Source organism: Pipra filicauda, unplaced genomic scaffold (assembly GCF_003945595.2).
Source record: "Pipra filicauda isolate LSUMZ 115617 unplaced genomic scaffold, ASM394559v2 scaffold467_size714961_pilon, whole genome shotgun sequence".
NCBI classification, from domain to species: Eukaryota; Metazoa; Chordata; class Aves; order Passeriformes; family Pipridae; genus Pipra; species Pipra filicauda.
Window position 1 is genome coordinate 260,289 of NW_024104606.1, and position 19,928 is coordinate 280,216.

Genomic DNA, 19,928 nt, shown 5'->3' on the forward strand with positions numbered 1-19,928 from the left:
TTTAACTCGTGAGTTCCTTTACATAGGATTGGTAGTAGTAGCTTTAAAATATGAGAGGAATGAGTTGTTCAGATCTGTGAAACTTTAAGTTTCATTGAAGCCAGACAAGTGCTGACAGAGCAGCTGGTTCCACAAGCCATATCTGCTTAGTTGCAGGAGCTTTTAGCTGCTCTGTGAAGAGGTTTTGGTCCTTGTACTGTTAAAATACTTCATTTACAGGTTTTGGTTGTTCTCGTTCAGAATTCGCAGAATCTTGGATTTTGTGGTTGTTTCTGGGGGGGGAAGTATGTGTGCTGTTAACTAGCTGTGCACATGTGTGTGTTCCCAGCCTGCAGCTGAATGCTTGTGGAATTCTCTGCTGCACATGCTCAGTCTTGTATTTCAGACTCCAGCAATACTGATCATTATCTAATCCATAAGGGAACAAGCCTGAGACTGCTCCACTGGCTGGGAAAGCTGCAGGAGAGCTCATGGAATGCATGAGATTCTTTGTACTCTTGTATCTATAGTACTTTATTTTATATGCTGGAGAATAGACATGAGAACTGAGTAATTAAAACCTTTAGGATTTCCTTTCAGAGCAGCCTCTCCGATTTCCACGTCTCTGGTTTTCCTGATATCTCTCAGCTGAAGTTTCACATGATGCCTGTCTGTCTAAATGTGTACTTATGGGATGTATATGTTCAGTCACGATCAAATACTGATTTCTTTCAATTTTTTGGCAGCTGAGTGTTCAGCCCAGATGTTGTTGTGCACTTTGAGGTGCTCAGAAGTTGAGGCTTGCTCTGAAGGCTGGTTTTGCAAGGAATAAGACCCCTTGTTTAATGATAGCAAGTCATAGCTGACCCACACCTCAGACTGTCAAATAAGCACAAAATCACCTGCGTGGGAGGGAAGGATTTTTTTGGTGGGAAGCAAAAGATTCATCACTGCCTGAAGCTGAGACTCTTCCTGTACTCTGTTCCCTGTAGCTTCAAACACTGCTGAAGTCTGGTTAACTTTAACTTGGAACTTGACAGTGCTGGCTAGTTTGAAGTCCAAACCATACACTTCTGTGCTTCAGGATGTTCTTAACCTGAAGAATCAAAAGTAAAAGTGCTGTTAGTGTTGCATGGAGTCTTTGGGTGCCTGCAGATAGAATGCTGGCTTTTCTTGTAAGTGGCTGCAGGTGTTGGATTCTGCAGTGATCACACCACTGAATTTGGTTGCTACCTAATTTTTCATTCACTTGTAACACTGTTAGGGGCAGTTCCCAGTCATCTCCATGCTCACTGATAGTTCTGGAGTATCAGTACCTAAGAATTGGCTTCTTTGGGAACCTTCTAAACCTTTTTTCTTCCTTTCTTGCTTTTCTTTCTGCCTTTTCATGTTTGCATTAAATGTCTGTTCTCAAACTCTGCATTGAACAGATTGGTGTGTGGCTGCCCCTGAACAGAACAGTCCTGTGGCAGAATTCTGCTTTCCTTGTGCCTCCACTTGCATTTCCCTGGCCCCGTGGCAGACAGCAGGAAACAGGAGCTGCAGAAAAACCTGTTCAGCTCCCTGACCTTGGTTTCTGGTCAGATAGGTCACAGTATTGGCATGTGAGGCATAGCAGGGTTGAGTGGCCTGGACAGGAGGGAGGTAACCTTTGCTTTTGTTGGAATGAGACTTTTTGGATCAGTTCGGTTCTTTTCAGTGAAATCACAGCTTTGGTGCCTCCCTGAAGTTCTAATAATCAAGGGTCTTGTCTTTGGAGTTCCCTTTATTGTCTGTATTTGCAGAGTTAAAATCAGTGTTTGGTTGATAACGCTTACTTTTCGCAAAACATTCACTGATATGTAAATTTTTTCTCAACTCATTGTCTATTAATGAAATGTCTTCTGCCTGGAATGCAGTTTTTAATGACTTATTGAACTGGCCTGAGCTTTCTGGAGACTGATTACTGGATTCAAGAATTGATTTGGAAGCCAAAGTTTGGGTTTGTTCGAGCAAAGGACATTATGATCATTATATATGTTAATGGGTTTTGCTTCAAATGCAGCACAGTATTGAACAATCTGTGTTCCATGTGTTAGACTGTGGTTATAAAGTGTAGAGGAACTCTTTGAAGCCACCAGACTGCTCATCCTTTATCTCATTATTGGTGGGCTTTAGGGAAGCAGCAAACCATAGTGTGAGTTCACATTCCTAGCAGGAATTTTCAGCTTTGTGTACACGTGGGTTGTCACCATTGGTGAAAGTGTGACTGAGTTTGGGTTGTTGTTTGAGACGTGACAGTTTCTTTTTCTGTTCATTTTTTTTTTCAGTAGCTGTACAGAGAAGCTTGTGCACAGTAGATGAGTGTTAGCAGGGTGCAGGGCTCCTCCAGCTTTTCCTGATCAGACTGGAGGTGTAGAGGGCTGGGCTCTGCATTCCCAGTTGGTGTATTGCATTCCTCAGCACTTCCAGACATGGCTTTCCTGGACTTGTGATGAGCAATCAGTCCTTGGGGTCAGTGGGCAGATACTGGATTGTTGCTCTGCAACAGTTGTTGCTCCCCACTGCACATGTTCATGGGGAGCATGTCTTGGACATCCAGGATTTTCATAAGAGAACTATAGAATTCTTGGATACTGTCCTTTCTGTCAGATCTTAATCGAGCACCAGCCGTACCTGGGGCTCTGAACCCTGGGGAAGTGTTGTAAGGCTGGTTCCCACTTCCCAGTACAGTGTGCAGTGTCCAGCCTGAGGGGAAGCTTTTCACTGTTGCATCTCCTGGCCTGTCGTGGTGATTGCTGAGATCTGTGAGTAGACACTGACCCGATTCCATCAACGAAATCCTCCCTTCCTGTGGCTCTGGCTCATGAGTGTGAGAGCAAGGAGAAGTTTTGGGTTGGTCCAGTCAGCCTGCACTGATCAGACTGTGTCCCTGCATCACTGACTGCAGACACAGTGGGGCCAGGCTTGTGCTCTGCACTGGTTCCCTCTCCAGTGATGTGTATGATGTTAAATGTCCCCTTCCTTGGAGCAACTACCTCAGGCCAGAGGACTCAGCAGAAGAAATACATCCTGTGCTGTGTTTTGCATTGGAGGTGCTTGACTTTGCTGCAACATCCAGATTCTGGGGTCTGGGTTTCCAGACAGTGTGCTGTGCTGGACTCTTCTTACAGGTGAATGTTTTTAAACATTTCTCCTCCTTCAGTACCTGTTAACACCAAAATCCAGGCCTCTGGACACTCTAAGCTTGCTGAATTTCTTCCAGCATGAATGCTGATGGCTCGTTGTGTCAGGATGTCTGATTGTGCACTGCATGGATCAATACCTCTAAATTTTCTGAGAGAGCACGGTCATCTTTAGCCTGCTGTCCATGCAGCTGTACATACACAGACTGTTAGTCCTTCTGGACAAAATGCTGAAGCTGAAACTTAATCTGTCATGAGCGTTTTAGTTTCTCTGTCTTCCCCTCACCCTGATAAAGTGTTGGTATTTTCAAACCTGACTGTCCTAAACTTCTGAAAAGCTTGGGTTAAACACCTGCTCTTTGTGGAACTGTTCAAAAATAAAAAGCTGCCAAGCTCATATGTGAAGTCATCATAGGCTGATATTAAAAATAATGTTCCTGCTTATTGGCATGGTGTGATCTGTGGGATGGCTCCTCCTGTGAAGCTCTGTGTGACTGTCCTTGGAGTGCAGTGAAGAGAGTTCAGCAAAAACAGCATGAGGCTGTGTTGGGGGAGGTTTAGGTTGGATCTCAGGGAAAGGTTCTTCCCCCACAGGGTGCTGGGGCACTGCCCAGGCTCCCCAGGGCAGTGGGCACGGCCCCAAGGCTGCCAGAGCTCCAGGAGGGTTTGGAAAACACTCTGAGGGACAGGGGGGGATTGTTGGGGCTGTGCCTTGCAGGGCCAGGGGTTGGACTCGATGATTCTTGTGGGTCCTTTCCAACTCAGGATGTTCTAGGATTCTATTCTGGGATTCTATGAACCTTTTTCCCCATGTGTTCATGGTCTCAGACCCCTGTGGGGTTTATTGCTCCTGACACCCATAGCTCTGGGTCCGTGGTGACAGGTTTCCTGTGCACACCTCTCTGTGTGAGGGTTCCTTCTGATGGCAGTTGGTTTTGTTAGGGAGGCATCCAACTTCTGAGGATTCCTGCTCCCTCCCTCACACCTTCTGTACTGCCTGAGCAGGGAATGTTATCCCTGTGACACTTGTGACAAAATACTCATGACTTTCTACTCTAGGAAATGTAGGATATGATCCTTCAGACTGTGCCAGAGGCTCTGTCTGTACCTGTCAGCTCCCAAAACACGGCCCCCTCTGTGCAGAGGCTGGAGGAGACGTGGGCACTCTGCACTGCCTGTGTTTGCTGCTGTCAGGGAGCACTGATGGAGCTCACTGAGGCTGAACCCCGGGATCAGCAGCTGCCAGGGACAAAGGGATTGCTCCACTGCTGCTGAAAAAAATGTGGAACAGAAAGGGCATTTTGGGGTGACTTGTTGAGGTTGTGTGCAGAAACCTGGGTCCATCTCAAACAATGCTGTCATGGTGCTCACTTGCTGCAGGTGTGCCTGGGGCATGTTGCTTACAGGACCAAAAAGAAGTCACTTCTAGGTCGTTGCAGTTGGTCAGGAATGGATATGCAGCTTCACCTTTTCCCTGTCTTTTTCTTTTCGTGGTGTATTCTCTGGAAGACTGGTTCTCAGGAGCCTAAAAAAGCAAATGAATGTCCGTGTCCTTGTAAGCTTATAGAGTAGAAAGGGGAGGAGGATTTTATTGCCCTGCTGTCAGGTCCTGCAGAGCAGTGAGTATCTCCAGCTCACGTGACAGAGCAAGTCTCCTTTCAGTAGTGCAGTGGGCTCAGTGTAGAAACAGAATTCTGAAGTGTTATTGTCTGTGGAATGGATCTAAGGATTCTCTTCGGTTGAAATAGTTTTCTTTTGCATTGACAACACCCGTGAAATTGCTTATATGCAGGTTTGCTGTTAACTGGGGAATTGGAATGCATCATTACCCCTGGATTTTTTTTTCTAGCTCTTTAATTACATTTGGTGGTATGTGATTTCTTTAAATGTGCATTCAAGAATGCCTTGTGGCAGTGGTTAACTTAATGAGAAGTGCAAATGCTTTGCAGACAAATTGCCCAAATACTGAAAATGTGAACACCCTTCCAGCTCTGCCAGCTCCACTTAATTTCCTTTCTCATAAGGGTGGCCACATAAACTGCCTTAGAGATAGTAACTGAGTTCAGCAAGGGTACAGGAATACAGTTAATCTAAATCATGGCATCATGGAATCTCCTGAGCTGGAAGGAACCTACAAGGATCGTTGAGTCCAACCCTTGGCCCTGCACAGACACCCCAACAATCCCCCCCTGTCCCTCAGAGCGTTGTCCAAACCCTCCTGGAGCTCTGGCAGCCTTGGGGCCGTGCCCACTGCCCTGGGGAGCCTGGGCAGTGCCCCAGCACCCTGTGGGGGAAGAACCTTTCCCTGAGATCCATCCCAACCCCCCTGGCACAGCTCCAGCCCTTCCTTGGGTCCTGTCCCTGGTCCCAGAGCAGAGCTCAGTCCCTGCCCCTCCGCCTCCCCTCGGCAGGAGCTGCAGCCCCCGAGGAGTCTCCCCTCAGTCTCCTCTGCTCCAGCTGAACCAGCCGAGTGCCCTCAGCTGCTCCTCAGACCCTTCCTCTACAGAACCTTCCCCCTCTTCGTAGTCCTAAAGGCTGCTTGGGTTCTTTCAGAGGGTTCAGAGCATGGCCAGAAGCAACAGCTCCTGCAGCAGTACCTGAACTCTGCTTCTAAATGTTTTGGGAACTTCTGGGATTGTCAAAAGACTTCTGCAACCCCTCTGATGACCCAGAGCGGTGGCTGTTGCCAGGAAGGGATAGCTGTAGGACAGCTGGGGCTTACAGCAGGTTGCTCAGAGCTCTGTCAGCACTCGATCTAAGGAGGTTGGAGTTTTTGTTCCAGTTAACCCCTGGTTGGGAGAGTGAAGCACCTGTGTAGCTGTTACTTAGGCCAGGCCTACGTGCCAGTCTGGCCTAGACTGTACTAGACTGGCCAGAGCTGTGGGAGCAGGCAGAGCAGGGCAGGGGCTGGGGACTGTGCTGTGACCAGCCCGTGTGCACTCAGGGCTGGTGCTGAGGTGCTGCAGTCTCCAGCAGTCATGGTAGCACCTATCCCTGGGACAGCACAGGCCTTGATCAAAAACAAACTACCTTGAGCACAGAGTGTGGTGGAGGGAGCAGAGACTGCCTGGGCCTCTCTCTCAGGCTGGGCAGAGGTGTTGGTACTGCTGCAGGTAGGCACTGTGCCACCGGGTGGAGGACCTGTGGGGGGATTGGAAAGCAGCCCCTGAGGTGCATGGAAGTGCAGCTGAAGGCAAGTCATTAGTGAAGGACCCAGAGGTTTGACATCAGGGCCAGATCTGTTAGAAGTGTTGGTCACTGCCTTGGCTGATGGTTCAGGTTACGCTCTCGACATGTGTGCGGTGATGTCAAACTGGGAGCAGTGACTGGTGTCCCTGACTGTTCTCTGAAAGCCTTGAGGCAGGGCTGGCACAAGGGAGGGTGATTTCCTGCTGTTTTGGGGTCATGGTATCCTTCCACTCTCTCTGGATACATTGAGAGGGTAAATATGTTCATGCTCAGTGTCCCTCCCTATGGTATTAAAGTCAAAAAGGCCAGCAGAGCTGGACAGACCATTCCATGGCTCTGCTTCCTTTGCCTTTCTTTTCCATCCATCCATACAAATGAGCCAGGTAGCAACATCCTTAGTTGTGCTCTAGTATTTCTCAGCATGTTTTTACTGGGAGTTACTGTTCCACATCTTGGAATACTTTCCATTCTCCTCCAAGGAGCAGCTTCTGCACAGTAACAGTTTGGTTCTACTTGACCTGTGATCGTGGTGACTCTGAACACTAGCTGAGGTTTTGCACTGTAATGTTCACTGCTAAAACTATCATTATTTGAGAGCTGAAGTTTCTTCTTTGGAGATGGGGGAAGTGGATTTTTCAACCTTCAGCATCTTGAACAGTCAGGTTTTTGTTCCAACAACAGGTGAACAGATTTTGTCTCATTTAAAGAAATAAGATCTTGTAGTAAGTGTGCAAGGAATTTTCCTCCCAAATATTCCCTCAAAAAACCAGCTTGTGGTATTCCTGCACAATTTTGGGCCTGGTATTTTCTGTGTTCACTTTCAGAATCCTTTTCACTTCACAACATCCCGGGTGCTGGCAGTTCATCTGGAAAAAGAGCCCTGGAGCAACTGAAATTAAATCTCGATAGAGAAATGTTCTGGAAATGAGAGAAAGGAAAAAATCTAAAGAGAACATATAGAAATGATAAATATGCAGAGAGGCTTCGTGACATAAAATTAATCACTAAAAATGTGAACCTTTTCAGGATCTAAAGCTGTCAGTCTTGTGGTTGGATTTTTGCATTATTGGTGAGATGGTGAGATCCCTGTGAACTGAGTCAGGGTGAACAACAGACTCGTGTCAAGTTGGATTTGTAGCTTTTGACTTTTCCCCAGAGGGTCTATTTGAGTTGCTTTGTTTCAAGGCAAATACCAGTGATTTTGCATAAGGAAGAGAGGCCACTTTATTTGTAATTTGTAATGTTTTGTTGAGTTATTTGAAGGTCAGGCTTTCCAAACCAGCTAAACTGTGATTTTGCCCTTAAACTTCCATAAACGAGACTTGTCATGGTTTGGCCATGAACAGAAAGAGACTTTTGTCCTGGTCTATAGAACCAAGGGAAGCAGCAGGGGCACAGTCTGGATTGGAAAGTCATTACCAATATAACGAGGTACTTTCTTTGTTTCCTCCCTGGTTCCTTTCTGTTGCCATCAAGAGTCTGTTCAGTAAGATGTGCTTGTTTGAAGTCTCAAGCAGAAGCAGGAATTGGCTCAGAGAGCAACCTGAGTCTTAGTCAGAGGAACTGTAACAAAGCTGAGTTCAGGTCCTGTAGGAGGAAGGTCCTGAGCTGCTGCACCACAGAGGTGTTTAAAGGACAAATATTGTGCAAATGCTCCAATATAAACCTCAGCTTTTGTCCCTGTCCTCTCAGCGTAGGTGGAGCACGGTGCAGCAATTCCCGGTGTAGTGTTGATCCGAATGATCCAGTCTTACAACAGCACAGTGCTTCCCAGGGTTCTTCCTAGATTGGGCACAAGCCCAAATCCTGAGCTCTGCCCCCAGCCTGACCCAGACACACTGGGGGGTTTCTGGTGCTCTCTCGGTGTTTCAGTGACTAAGGATAGTTTTGGGCAGCATTTGTGACTAAACTGGAGATGAAGAAGATGAAAGTGTTTCAAAATGAGTAATCGTTCCTTCAGGAAGTTATTTGGACAAACAAAAATGGACTTGCTTCCATTTTCCCAAATCTGTATAGAAGACTGCAGAATGTTTTTGTCAGGCAGAGTAATAATGGTGTTTAATATTAACATGCTACTTCAGTACCTGCACTGAAACTCCTGTGCTCAGTTCTGACTCTGGCAGCATGTTTTCTAGTTTTCTGGGGCTCACTGTGGTCACCACAGCACAAGAGGGAAGGAGGATTGTGTCAGAGAGGCACAGCAGCTGCTCAGTGTCACTGATGGAGAGGGTGTGAGGACATGGCTGAATGAGGGACTGGATCAGGACAAAAGGTTTGCTCCAGGCTGTGGGTTTTAGCTTTAGCTTTTTGTGTTTCCATAGTAGCTGAGATGTATCATCTGTATTGTTAATGAAGGCCTGGAGCCCCTCTGCTCTGGAGCCAGGCTGGGAGAGCTGGGAGTGTTCACCTGGAGGAGAGAAGGCTCCAGGGAGACCTGAGAGCCCCTTGCAGGGCTTAAAGGGGCTCCAGGAGAGCTGGAGAGGGACTGGGGACAAGGGATGGAGGGACAGGACAGAGAACAGTGGCTTCCCACTGCCAGAGGGCAGAGTTAGATGGGATATTGGGAAGGAACTGTTGGCTGTGAGGGTGGGGAGGGGCTGTCCCAGGTTTCCCAGAGCAGCTGTGGCTGCCCCATCCCTGGAAGTGTCCAAGGCCAGGTTGGAGGGGGTTGGAGCAACCTGGGCTAGTGGAAGGTGTCCCTGCCCATGGCAGGGGGTGGCACTGGATGAGATGAGCCTTAAGGTCCAAACCATTCTGGGATTCTGTGATTTCCTGTATTTTCAAAAACATACTGTGAATTATGTGCTTGACAATAATAAGTAGAACTTCTATGTTGTGATAATGGGATTTATCAACACAGACATGAAATGGAAAATCATGCCCTTCAACTGTTGGTTTTGAAGATCGGTGATTAAATACTTCAGATGTTTGTTCACACCCAAAAATATGTTTTGACAGAAATCCTTCATGAAGCTGCTTTCTTTTCTTTTTCTTTCTAAGGACACCTCTCAGTATGAAAACAAAATCTGCAAAGGACGTAACAAATAACCAGTGCTTTTCTGCAGAGTTGAGTCAAGCAGCACGTGTAGAACATGGCAGCTTCTGAAGTTGGCATTTAGAATACTGAAGTGAAAAAGTGGTTAAAAGTTATGATGTGGAGCAGATTTAACCTTGGGCTGAAGGTTATAAGGAGGAGCTAGAAACCAGCATCATCACCCCAGACCAGTGGAGAAAAAATGACAGAAGAAATTTTGTGGAAACCTGTGGAGATGAGTTTTCACTCAAAAATAGACTGTGAGAGTGTGTGTTTTTAAAAATGTGGGATAGGATAATTGACCATCATCCCAGCCTTTGTTCCTAGCCATGTAGCAGTTTTGGTAGTTCCAGGCTTTGGCTTAAGGACTATGCTAGAAATAAACTCAAAATTTAGAAATGATTCCGTGAATAGGAGAAAATCCTGAGAGGAAAAAGAAATGTGGGATTCTTTACCTTCACTAAACCTTGCATTAACAGTTAGTTCTGTTCCATCCCTCCCTAGGTAAAGGATGCATCCAGGCTGTCAGTGCCAAAAGACCTTGTTATGTGGAACTGGAAGGACCTGAGGTAGTGTCGAGTTCCTTGTTCTGTCCCAGGATGGTGCAGTTTTAAGGGACACTAGTCCAGCCTCCTGCTCAGAGCAGAGTCAGCTGTGAGGCCAGGCCAGGTCATTCAGGACTCTGTCCCATGGGCAAACCTCCACATGTTCCAGTCCTCTGAGTGGCTTGGTGGCCTTTCCTGAGCTCATTCCAGTTTATCAGTGTCTTTCCTGTGTTGGAGGACATTAAAAACTGGATGCAGTATTCAAGGTGTGGTGTAGTGTTCTGTAACACAGCATGATTTGTTCCTTTTGGCTCTGCCTCTGTCAGTACAATGCTGTTACCCTGGCTCACACTCCGTACCGTGATTCCCAGCTCCTTTTCCATGGAGAGCTCTCCAGGCAGTATCTACTGCCCAGGCTGTTGTTGCCAGGGTTTCTTCCTCCCCATGATCAGGACTCTGCATCTCTCCTTACTGTGTTCCATGAGCTGCCTGCTGGCCTCTTCTCCCAGTGTGTTTGGCCCCTGTGGGTGGCAGCCCCAGCACTGACAGGTCCCTCCCAACCTGGTGTCATCTCTGGTCTTGGTGAGAGCACATTCCCGTCACCTCCTCCAGGTCTGGGACCAGAAGGTAAAACAGCACGTCCCAGGACAGCCCCTGCAAACTCCACTTCTTCCAGGCGTGGAACATGCAGAGTGTGTGGGAGGGGGTTGGGAGAGTGGAGGTCGGGGGATTTTTTTGTCGCTTTTTGGAGATGGATGTGGCACTTGCCTTCCTGCAGTTTTTGGAGACCTCTTCCAATTGTCTGGTTGTTCAAAGATGAAGCATTTTTGGCAGGGACATGAACCTGGTGTCTTATGCCTGGTGTCTTATGTCTTGTGCCAGGGGAGGTTTAGGTTGGATATTAGGAAGAATTTCTTTACAGAGAGGGTGGTCAGACATTGGAATGGGCTGCCCAGGGAAGTGGTGGATTCTCCATCCCTGGAGATTTTTAAAAAGAGACTGGATGTGGCACTTTGTGCCATGGTCTAGTAACAGCAGTGGTAGTGGATCAAGGGTTGGACTTGATGATCTCAGAGGTCCCTTCCAACCCAGCTGATTCTGTGATTCTGTGATTATCACCCTTATGGAGAGCCTGTCTCAGGCCCCCATGGACTTGACTGGGAAAAGTTCTCTCAACCCTGTCTCAATCTTTATCCATTGGCCCTTCTCCATGAGCTCTTTCCAAAGTGCAGAGGTCTGTTAGACGGTGTTGGTGAAGTGAGGCACAGAGGGCATCCTGTCCCCCTTTCCTCAGTTCGCACCTTAAATCTGCTCCCACACTTCCAGCCTGGTGCTGCTGAGACAGCAGAACCTTTCCTTGTTACCCTTGATATTATTCTTTAGTTTATTTGCATTCCTTTCAGGTCTGAACTGCAGTTGAGCTCTGCTGTTCCTCAGACACAGTGGAGAGTGTTTCCAAATTCTTCCTTTTGTAGCTTCTTCCAACTCCTGTGCTCCCTGTTTCCCTTGGAGCTGTGCCACGAGCTCCCTGCTCAGCCAGGCTGCTCTGCCTACACATCTGCATGTTTTCCTGGGTGTTAGGAAGCAGAACATGCTGCATATGTGGTGTGACTCCCTCAGGGGTTAGGATACAGCCTCTGGATCACCTGCTCTCCCAGTCCTACCTGGCTGCACTTCTCCATCGGCAGAACACTTTTTGGGAAGTTTGGTGCAAGAGTGGTTGTGTTTTTCTCTGGGCTCATGTGACTCTGTATCCCTGGCTGTACAACAGTGTAACTGTGCCCACACAGGGCACATCTGAGCACTTGAATCTCTCTTCTCATCCTCAGAAACTACACTCACCGCTCTGAATTCTGCTTTTTTCAGCGCGCTGATGCCTGGTATTTTACGTGGTACTTCTCAATGCATTCATGCATATTTAGGCTCTCTGGTTATCACTCACAGCACACTTTGTAAAGCCAAACAAAAAACCCAAACCCAGCTACATCCTCCAAACACTGCTTCCCACTTCAGGAGCAGTTGTACCCTGAGGTACCCTCCTCATACTGAGGGGCACTGACCTAACAGGAGCCGGGTTTAATTCTGGGGTTCCTTAAGAAGGACAGGATAACGAGGATGTTATCAGCTCTCAGTGAAGTGCTCTGCCCTCATATCAGACTCTCTGATGAAGCTGGAGTTATCAGCAGTGGGCTGGGAATAAGGAGGGAGCTGGTGACTGAAGCCACGTGTCCTGGGAGCTGGGAAAGGAAGCAGAGACATGGACAGAAACCCAAGTGATGCACAGAAAGAAAACGACTGCCCTTTCTCATGAAAGGGCCTTTTATCATGGAAACAAAACTGGATTCTTTCTGCTGAAGGAGTGTAGTATTTTGCTTAAAACTAGGTTTTATAGTCACTTTGTTAATTATTCATCCAGATAAGGACCTACTTGTTGCTCTTTTTTTTAGCTTTGTCTCTTCTCTTTAGTACATTTTATTTATGTCTATGCAAACTTTTAAAAATATTTTAAATTATTATCCACTAAAATGGTTTGAAAATTGTTACAGCACCACCTTGCTTTGCACAACAGGTTTCTATAGCAGGCTGAGAACACCAGGAGAAAGCAAAGAACATCTCTTTTCACCTGGGCTAAACACTTGACAGCAGTCATAATGCTGTGTGAATGCCAGCTCCTTATATATTTCCTGGCACGCCTAGCACACAGGTAGAGTGTATGTTTTAGGAGGAGGGAACATGGAGTGAAACTGTGAAGCAGAGAGCATTCCTGCAGGGGGAACTGTGATGGAATGGTGGAATGTGCCTCCTGCAGTGATGGGAGGGTCGTGTGGTGCAGAGATGAGCACTGGTCACTGAGTGGGAGGAGATGGCTCAGGCTGATGGTTTTGGGTATTTAGAGCAAGATAAGTTAATATATGTTGTCAGTTTTGCATGGCTTGGGTTTTCCAAGCGTTTAAGGACTGCGTGGTGTGATGGAGTTTAAAGGTGGTAAGTACAGACTAAGGGATGGTTTGCATTCTAGGTCATTGTAGAGAAATACAGGTAATTGATATTTCCTCACCTAGTGACAGGTAAAAGTTAACAGGACCTGTAGTATTGGGGTTTAGTCAAACTTATTGTCGTATTCCTAGATGGAATATGAGAATGTCTGACTGTTGTGATCCTGCCACTTTCAGGGGCTTCTTTTTTTCATCTGTATTTGTGTAAACCCCATTACCTCCCTCATTTCCCAGAACTTTCAAACTCTTGGATAAGGAGTAGTCATTGAGCAACCTATGTAAAACTGGAAGTGAAAAGGGTGCAGAATTTTGCTTTGACAGAAACAGCAAAGAAGGCCAAGAGGAGATGGTGACTGTGTGGGGGTGCTCTGGGGACAGACACTTGGAAGGGGAAGTGTGTGGAAGCTCAAGGACAGGATTTGTGCAGGAACAAGTGGACGTGGAATATGAAGACGTCCCTTTGGGTGTTGAGTGGAGGCTGTAGAACATGCTTCCAGTCAGAGTGCTTGGGAACAAAAATCTGAACTGCTTTTGTGGGCCTGTGTGTGCTTTGAGGCAAGGGAATATGTAGAGTTTGTGATTCCAGGGACTGGACCCACTGATCTCAAACTGTATAAACTCATAACCTGTCTGATGCTTTGGGAGAAAGCGAAGAAGTGTGAGCAGCAGGCCAGGGGATTCTGACACTCTACTCCCCTTCTGGTGAGACCACACCTGCAGAGCTGCCTCCAGCCCTGGGGACCCCAACACAAGAAAGACATGGACATGCTGGAACAAGTCCAGAGGAGGCCACGGGGATGCTCCAAGGGCTGGAACCCCTCTGCTCTGGAACCAGGCTGGGAGAGCTGGGGGGTTCACCTGGAGAAGAGAAGGCTCCAGGGAGACCTTGGAGTCCCTTCCAGTGCCTAAAGGGGCTCCAGGAGAGCTGGAGAGGGACTGGGGACAAGGGATGGAGGGACAGGACAAGGGGAATGGCTTCCCAGTGCCAGAGGGCAGGGTGAGATGGTAAGAAATTATTCTCTGTGAGGGTGGTGAGGCCCTGGCACAGGTTGCCCAGAGAAGCTGTGGCTGCTCCATCCCTGGAAGTGTCCAAGGCCAGGTTGGATGGGGCTTGGAGCAACCTGGACTAGTGGAAGGTGTCCCTGCCCATGGCAGGGGTGGAAATGTGATGAGCTTTAAGATCCCTTTCAACCCAAACCATTCCATGATCTGCAATTCTATGCCTACTGTGTTCTCTGGGAACTTGTTGCAAGGGAATAGGGAAGGATATTCAGTGTACTGAAGACAGCTTAATAGATTTATATGGTGTGGAATCCTGCTCTTTTTGACCTGTCAGGGGAATAGTCACAGCCTCCCCAGTGCAGCATCCAGGAGGGGACAGCCCTGACTGCCAGTGCTCAGTGTGGGTCACACTTGGAGGGATAGCCCAAGTCTTGTTTGGAATATGTTTCCCTGGTCTGTAAGGGCCTGTTTCCATGAGCTTTTTTAGGACCTGGTTCTGTTCAGTAGTTTGCTGCAATATTCGTGTTTATGTGACTTCTGGGACAGACTGAAAATATCCATAAAGCAGCTGGTGCTCTGAGTCTTCAGAGCAGGGCTGAGGTGCTGGACCTGGGAGGGGTGTTGGGCCCTTCCCACCCTTGTAAAAGGGAAAAGTCGTTGCCAACTGTTCACCTGGTATTTGTTCCCTCTTAAACTTATCTTTGTTTTCTTGGTCAGACTCTGGTGAAATAGGGCAGGGTCCAGGTGCTGAACATTTTTCTGATTATTAAATTATTAATTTTCTTAAGGGAAAAGAATCTCTGTAGGTAAGTGGGTGTGTACCAACCAGATTTTACCTAAATGATTGACCCTGTCCAACTAATAAAACCAAGTGAATGTTAAAAAGAAACCACAAAAGCCATGCTGTGGGTACACGTAAGAAACATTGATCAGAATTTTGCAGACATTATCTGTGGGTCTTTATAGGATAAAGGTGCAGAAGTTGGTGTTTAAGATCTTTTATTGTGATTTTTTTTGTTTTCTACGTGGAGTTAAATCCTACTTGGCTGTCACAGGGTGGTTTGCCTTCAGCTGTGTGCAGTGTGTGGCACCATGAGAGGCTGGTGGGGATGTTTAACCCCAGGTCTGCAGGGGAACAGGACGTTGGTTCTGTGTGAGGGTTGAGCACAGAGCAGATCTGGCTTCTCTGAGAGCTTTGGCAGACAGCAAGAATTACCTGGCAGTGTTTATACAGGGGGTGCATTAGACAGCAGGCACTGGCACTGTTTGGGTGCAGATGAGTTACTGCTGGATTGGGTTTCCCAAGGAAGCAGCCAAAGGCAGAGGCCGTGCCAGGAGCAGTTCTGCAGTCAGTCTGTCACGGTGCTGTTGGCACCAACACTGAGTCCCTCGGGGATTTGAGACTCGTAGTCTTGATGCCTCAGCAGACTGGGGGTTCTTTTTTCAGTAGCTGGAGTTAATCTGCATTATCTCTTGCAGCCCTTTGCTTCAGTTCCTCTGACAGTTGTGCCAGGATATCACCATGTGACACCTGGGGGGGTGTATTTGGTGTTCTGGAAAGCATAAGGAGCCTTCCTTGGCAGTCAAGACCATTGCAGAGCCAATTGTGTGATTAAAAAAGGGCTGCATTTCACAGGAGACTCCTTTACTTTAGCAATTAGCTCTGTCTTGTAGTGTCCTCAAGCCTAACAACGGAGCTTAATAACTTAAAACTATTGTTATAGTATAGTATATTGTTAAAATAAAATAGCACATTTTCCTATGTATGTTTACAATGTTCTTTAGAAAATTCCATAGATCTGGCTGAGAAAAACAGAAGTTGCCTGAAAAACATGTCTTGGATTGGATTGGAGTTGTTTTATTGCACTGAGGCAGTCTTTGAAAGTATTTTAGTTATTTTTAGGTCTACAGTGATAAGAGCCTCTAATTGTTGGGAAATTCCAACCTGAAATGTTCTTAGTGTGTAGTGTTATAATTGATAGTAGCAACTGTGGAGGTTGGAGATTAAAGGAGAACAAATAAGTATCCAAAGAATCCAAATAAATATCCTTTGCCTTAAATGCTTTAAAGATTTTAATTATTAGTATCAAATTCCTTCTGGAAGAGTTAAGAGTAAATTTAGCTAAAGTGAAAGCACATTAATTGTCTGCATTGAAGAGAATTTTTCACTCTTCACTTTGGTGCTGAGTTTGGGAAACTTGCTGCTCAGTAGGTGTAATATGAAGGACTGGAAACTTCTTTTTCCCTTCTTGTCCCCAGGAGTGGAGGTTGGAATAACCAAACAGAGATGAGCAGCCTCGTGGTTTCTTACCTGGCACTTTCTGCTCTCTCTCTACAGGAGTTTGTACCAATGAACTTGGTTAAGTTCTTGCCTTTGTTCCACACCCATAAAGTTTACAAGGCTGGTCAGAGTTGGTGTTTTAGTGTTGAATTTCTTGCTGTTGGTGGGTGCTCTGTCCAACACCTGCTGTCTGTGGAGACAGAGGGATGTCCAGAGTGGAAGAGCTCCGAGTTACTCACGGTCTGTGTCAGCCTCGGGAAACCTCCTTGGCTTATTGAAATATTTGCTGTGTGGATTATGTTTATGTTGAATTCACTTCTCATTTGCATTTCCTTTCATTTTGATGATGGTAATGTTTTTTTATTAGGATTAATTTTTTTTAAAATGTTCTTCCCTGTAGGACACAGCTTAGGCTACGGCTTTGTGAACTACGTAACTGCAAAAGATGCTGAGAGAGCAATAAACACACTGAATGGCCTCAGACTTCAGTCAAAAACTATCAAGGTAGGAGTTTTTTCTATCTTCTCTGAAAATGGCATTGTAATAACTTCATTCTAGTGGTAAGGCCTGTGTGTTCCCAACAACAGGAAGGGTGAATCTGGGAGAAGAGTGTTTTTAAACAGCTTTGTATTCAAAAATTCCTTTTTTTTAATTATTCCCACCATTTTTACAGCAGTAGAGGGACCGTTCTGAATTGTTGCCAGGCTTTTCAAAAAATCCACGTACCTCTTGGATACTTCATGATGTTTATTTTAAATCTTGTTGCTACACACGCACTCCTTGTCCAAAACAACAGCTGTGCTGTGTGTGTAGGATTCAAACCTGCTAAGGTGATAGTTGTAACTTTCTCTGGTAGCAGAAATTAAGACAGAAAATTGCACTTTAGCTGGTAAAGTCTTTTCATGAAGCTTTAAAAAATACACTGACAGGACAAGTTCCCAATGTGAGCTGTGCTGACTGACAGTGTCCAAACTTGGGATTCCTCACCACAGCAGATGTGTTTGCTGGGAGTGTTGGTATCGATCTGCTGCCATCTCCTTACAGCAGTGCCAGTGTATTTATTATCTGTTGGATGAACCCAAAATGAATGGAGTCATGTAGGGACGTGCCCTTTCCCCTTTTGTCAATTTTTCCTTCCCTCTCCTTGTTCCTTTTTTTTTAAACCTCCAGTAAAAACCCCCGTGTTGTTAACGGGGAATAAACGAAATTGGCTCGTGACAAAATAAATTGATCTCCTCTGTTAACACCCTGAGCGTACCTTTCCTTGTGTTAAAGGTTTCCTATGCCCGCCCAAGTTCTGAAGTTATCAAGGATGCTAATTTATATATCAGTGGCCTGCCCCGGTCGATGACACAGAAGGATGTAGAGGACATGTTCTCCCGTTTCGGGCGCATCATCAACTCGCGCGTGCTCGTGGATCAAACCACAGGTGAGCTCTGGTGCCTTGGCTGCACTAAACTGGAGCATGTACGGCATGGTTAGTGGTTTTCTGACACTGGCAGTCCCTAAACTTAATTGAATTAGACTTCCACAAACTAACCATGACATCTGGTGTTAACCACTGGTGGAATTTTCACAGGATACCCTTGTCCAGGGGTTTGTTTTTTAAACAGAGAATGATTCTGCTGCCTCCTTTGCTAGCTTAGAGCCCAAGCCTTGGATCATATCAAAATAGGAACTGTCATTTTTATCAGCTGCTGATTTGCCAGATCTGCTCTCTTGCTCTGACACTTGCTGTCACTGCAGTGCAGTTGTGCTTCTGGGCCAGGTGTATAACCTGGAGTGTTGACCTTGCCTTGACTTCACACACATGCAGTTGTTGTCCACAGGCAAATTCCAGGCCACAGTTACAGATTTAAAAGCAAAACAATATGTTTTACCTTTTATACCATCTTGGAACTCACACGATTTTCTCATATTTTAAACCATTTGAGGTGTCTTCCAGGCCTCTGTGGTTACTGCTAAGCAAAAGAATGAGTTTTATACACTTGGTACTGCCCTGAAAGCTCTGAATGTATTTTGTTTATTTAAAAAAAAGAAAAGAGAAAGAAAAGCAAGAAGTTCAGTTAAGCACTTGGCTAAGGGGAGACCAAAGTTAAGGGTTTTTTTTAATGATGGTAATTGTGACTCTGTTACAATGTGTTTTCAGAGTTTAAATTTCTTACCTCATTATTTCAGACTGGGTAAATGCAGAGTCTGGCTTATCCTGTCACCCAGGTGTTCTGTGGCTTGTATGTCATGTATGAATCTGGGGAGAACTTATGCCTGTGCTGTGTTAGAATAGAAGATAATCTAATTCTAGCAATTCCACATTTAACCTTTATAACTGGAATATGTGCATTTATACACATTTATACACATCAGTTCAGCAGCAGCTTTCCTGCTCTTGAGGAATGTGCTGTAATTCCGAGTGGGCCCCCAGCAGGTTGTGGTGGGATCAGTGACTGCAGGCTGAGGGTCCCCAGCAGAGCCAGCTCCTGGGGCAGGAACTGCTTTGAAGTGTCTCCATCTGGTCAGAGCACGCTGTGAACACCACTGTGCCCAGGAGTCCCAGGTGACTGGGTGAGATCTGGGGACTGACTTTGTAGACACTGTGGCTGAGTGAGGAAAATCCCTTCCTTTCCTTCCTAGAGAGGAGGATTCATTTTGTCCAACTCTGATGCCTGCGTGGTTCTGTCTCTAGAGCTGATTGTCCACGTGGCAGCTCTAGAGAGAAGCAAGAAAAAGACTCGTGGAGCACAGCAAACTTATTAATGCAGGTGTCCAAACTAATCATCCCCCTCTGGCAGTCTGTGGGGTCTGGATAGCACCTGACTTTGACAGAGCTGTAAAATGAGATGGCAGAAGTCATACAGATAAAATCTCTTCCAGAATAATAGAATTTTCACAGGTGTGCTGAGGCCTGATGCTGTGTAATTCAGCTCAGAACACACCTCCTGCTTTCCAATAGCCTTAATGATGAATTAATTGAAGAATGGATTCCACATCACAAAGTTAATGCCTGCAGAGCCTGGGTTTGCTTTCCCACCAGGAATGTAGCTGTGGCTTTAAACCTGCCTTTGATATCTTGATCTAGTCCCACTTAGGACACATTTTGATTTGTACTTTTAGCTGTACCTTCCCACAGAGGTGGTTCTCTAGCTTTTTGAAAATTATTCTGTTTAAAAATACGCTTTCTACAATATTTATATTTTAAATTAATGCTGTGATAGATCAAATGAGAAGCACTAGGAAGAGCAGCATGAAAGTAGAGGAGTCACAGTAAGCTGAGCTCTGGGATAGGCCTTGCTGACATCTGGGTGATGCTGCTGCTCTGGGCCTTTCCAGGGTGGGCCAAGGCTTCCCCTGGCACAGGAGGCTGATCCCAGAGGCACCTGAGCATTTAGTGCTGTCAGCTCTAATCTGGGGAGCCCATCTGTTGTTCTTTATCAAAGTTCTCCCAGTGCCCCAGATGCAAACACACCTTGCTTGCTGCAGGCCCAGAGTTTGGCATGATGCACTTCCTTCTGTGAAACAAGGAAAGTGATCCTTAATTGTTATCAACAACCTTGTGATTTATGATAAGCTTAAATTCTGAAACTGGCTTTGAAGATTGCCCTGTGTGGGTGTAAAGAAAACATGAAAGTATCTGATGTGTCCCTTTCTGAAACAGAGCTGGTGAAATCCTACAAGTACTCTGCTTTGGAATGGCATTTAAACAAAATGTGCCCCTTTAGGTTCACTGTGATAAACCATGTT

At 46.2% G+C, this 19,928-nt stretch overlaps 1 protein-coding gene across 2 annotated transcripts in view; it reads left to right on the forward strand.

Annotated features, from left to right (window-relative positions):
* The window catches only part of ELAVL1 (ELAV like RNA binding protein 1), a 40,699-nt gene that overhangs the window by 11,256 nt on the left and 9,515 nt on the right, over positions 1-19,928 (forward strand). For both annotated transcript variants that reach the window (XM_027742161.2, XM_039386141.1), the window contains exons 3-4: positions 16,591-16,694; positions 17,466-17,619. In XM_027742161.2, the coding sequence (XP_027597962.1) occupies positions 16,591-16,694; positions 17,466-17,619 (258 nt within the window). The remainder of the gene's footprint in view (positions 1-16,590; positions 16,695-17,465; positions 17,620-19,928) is intronic.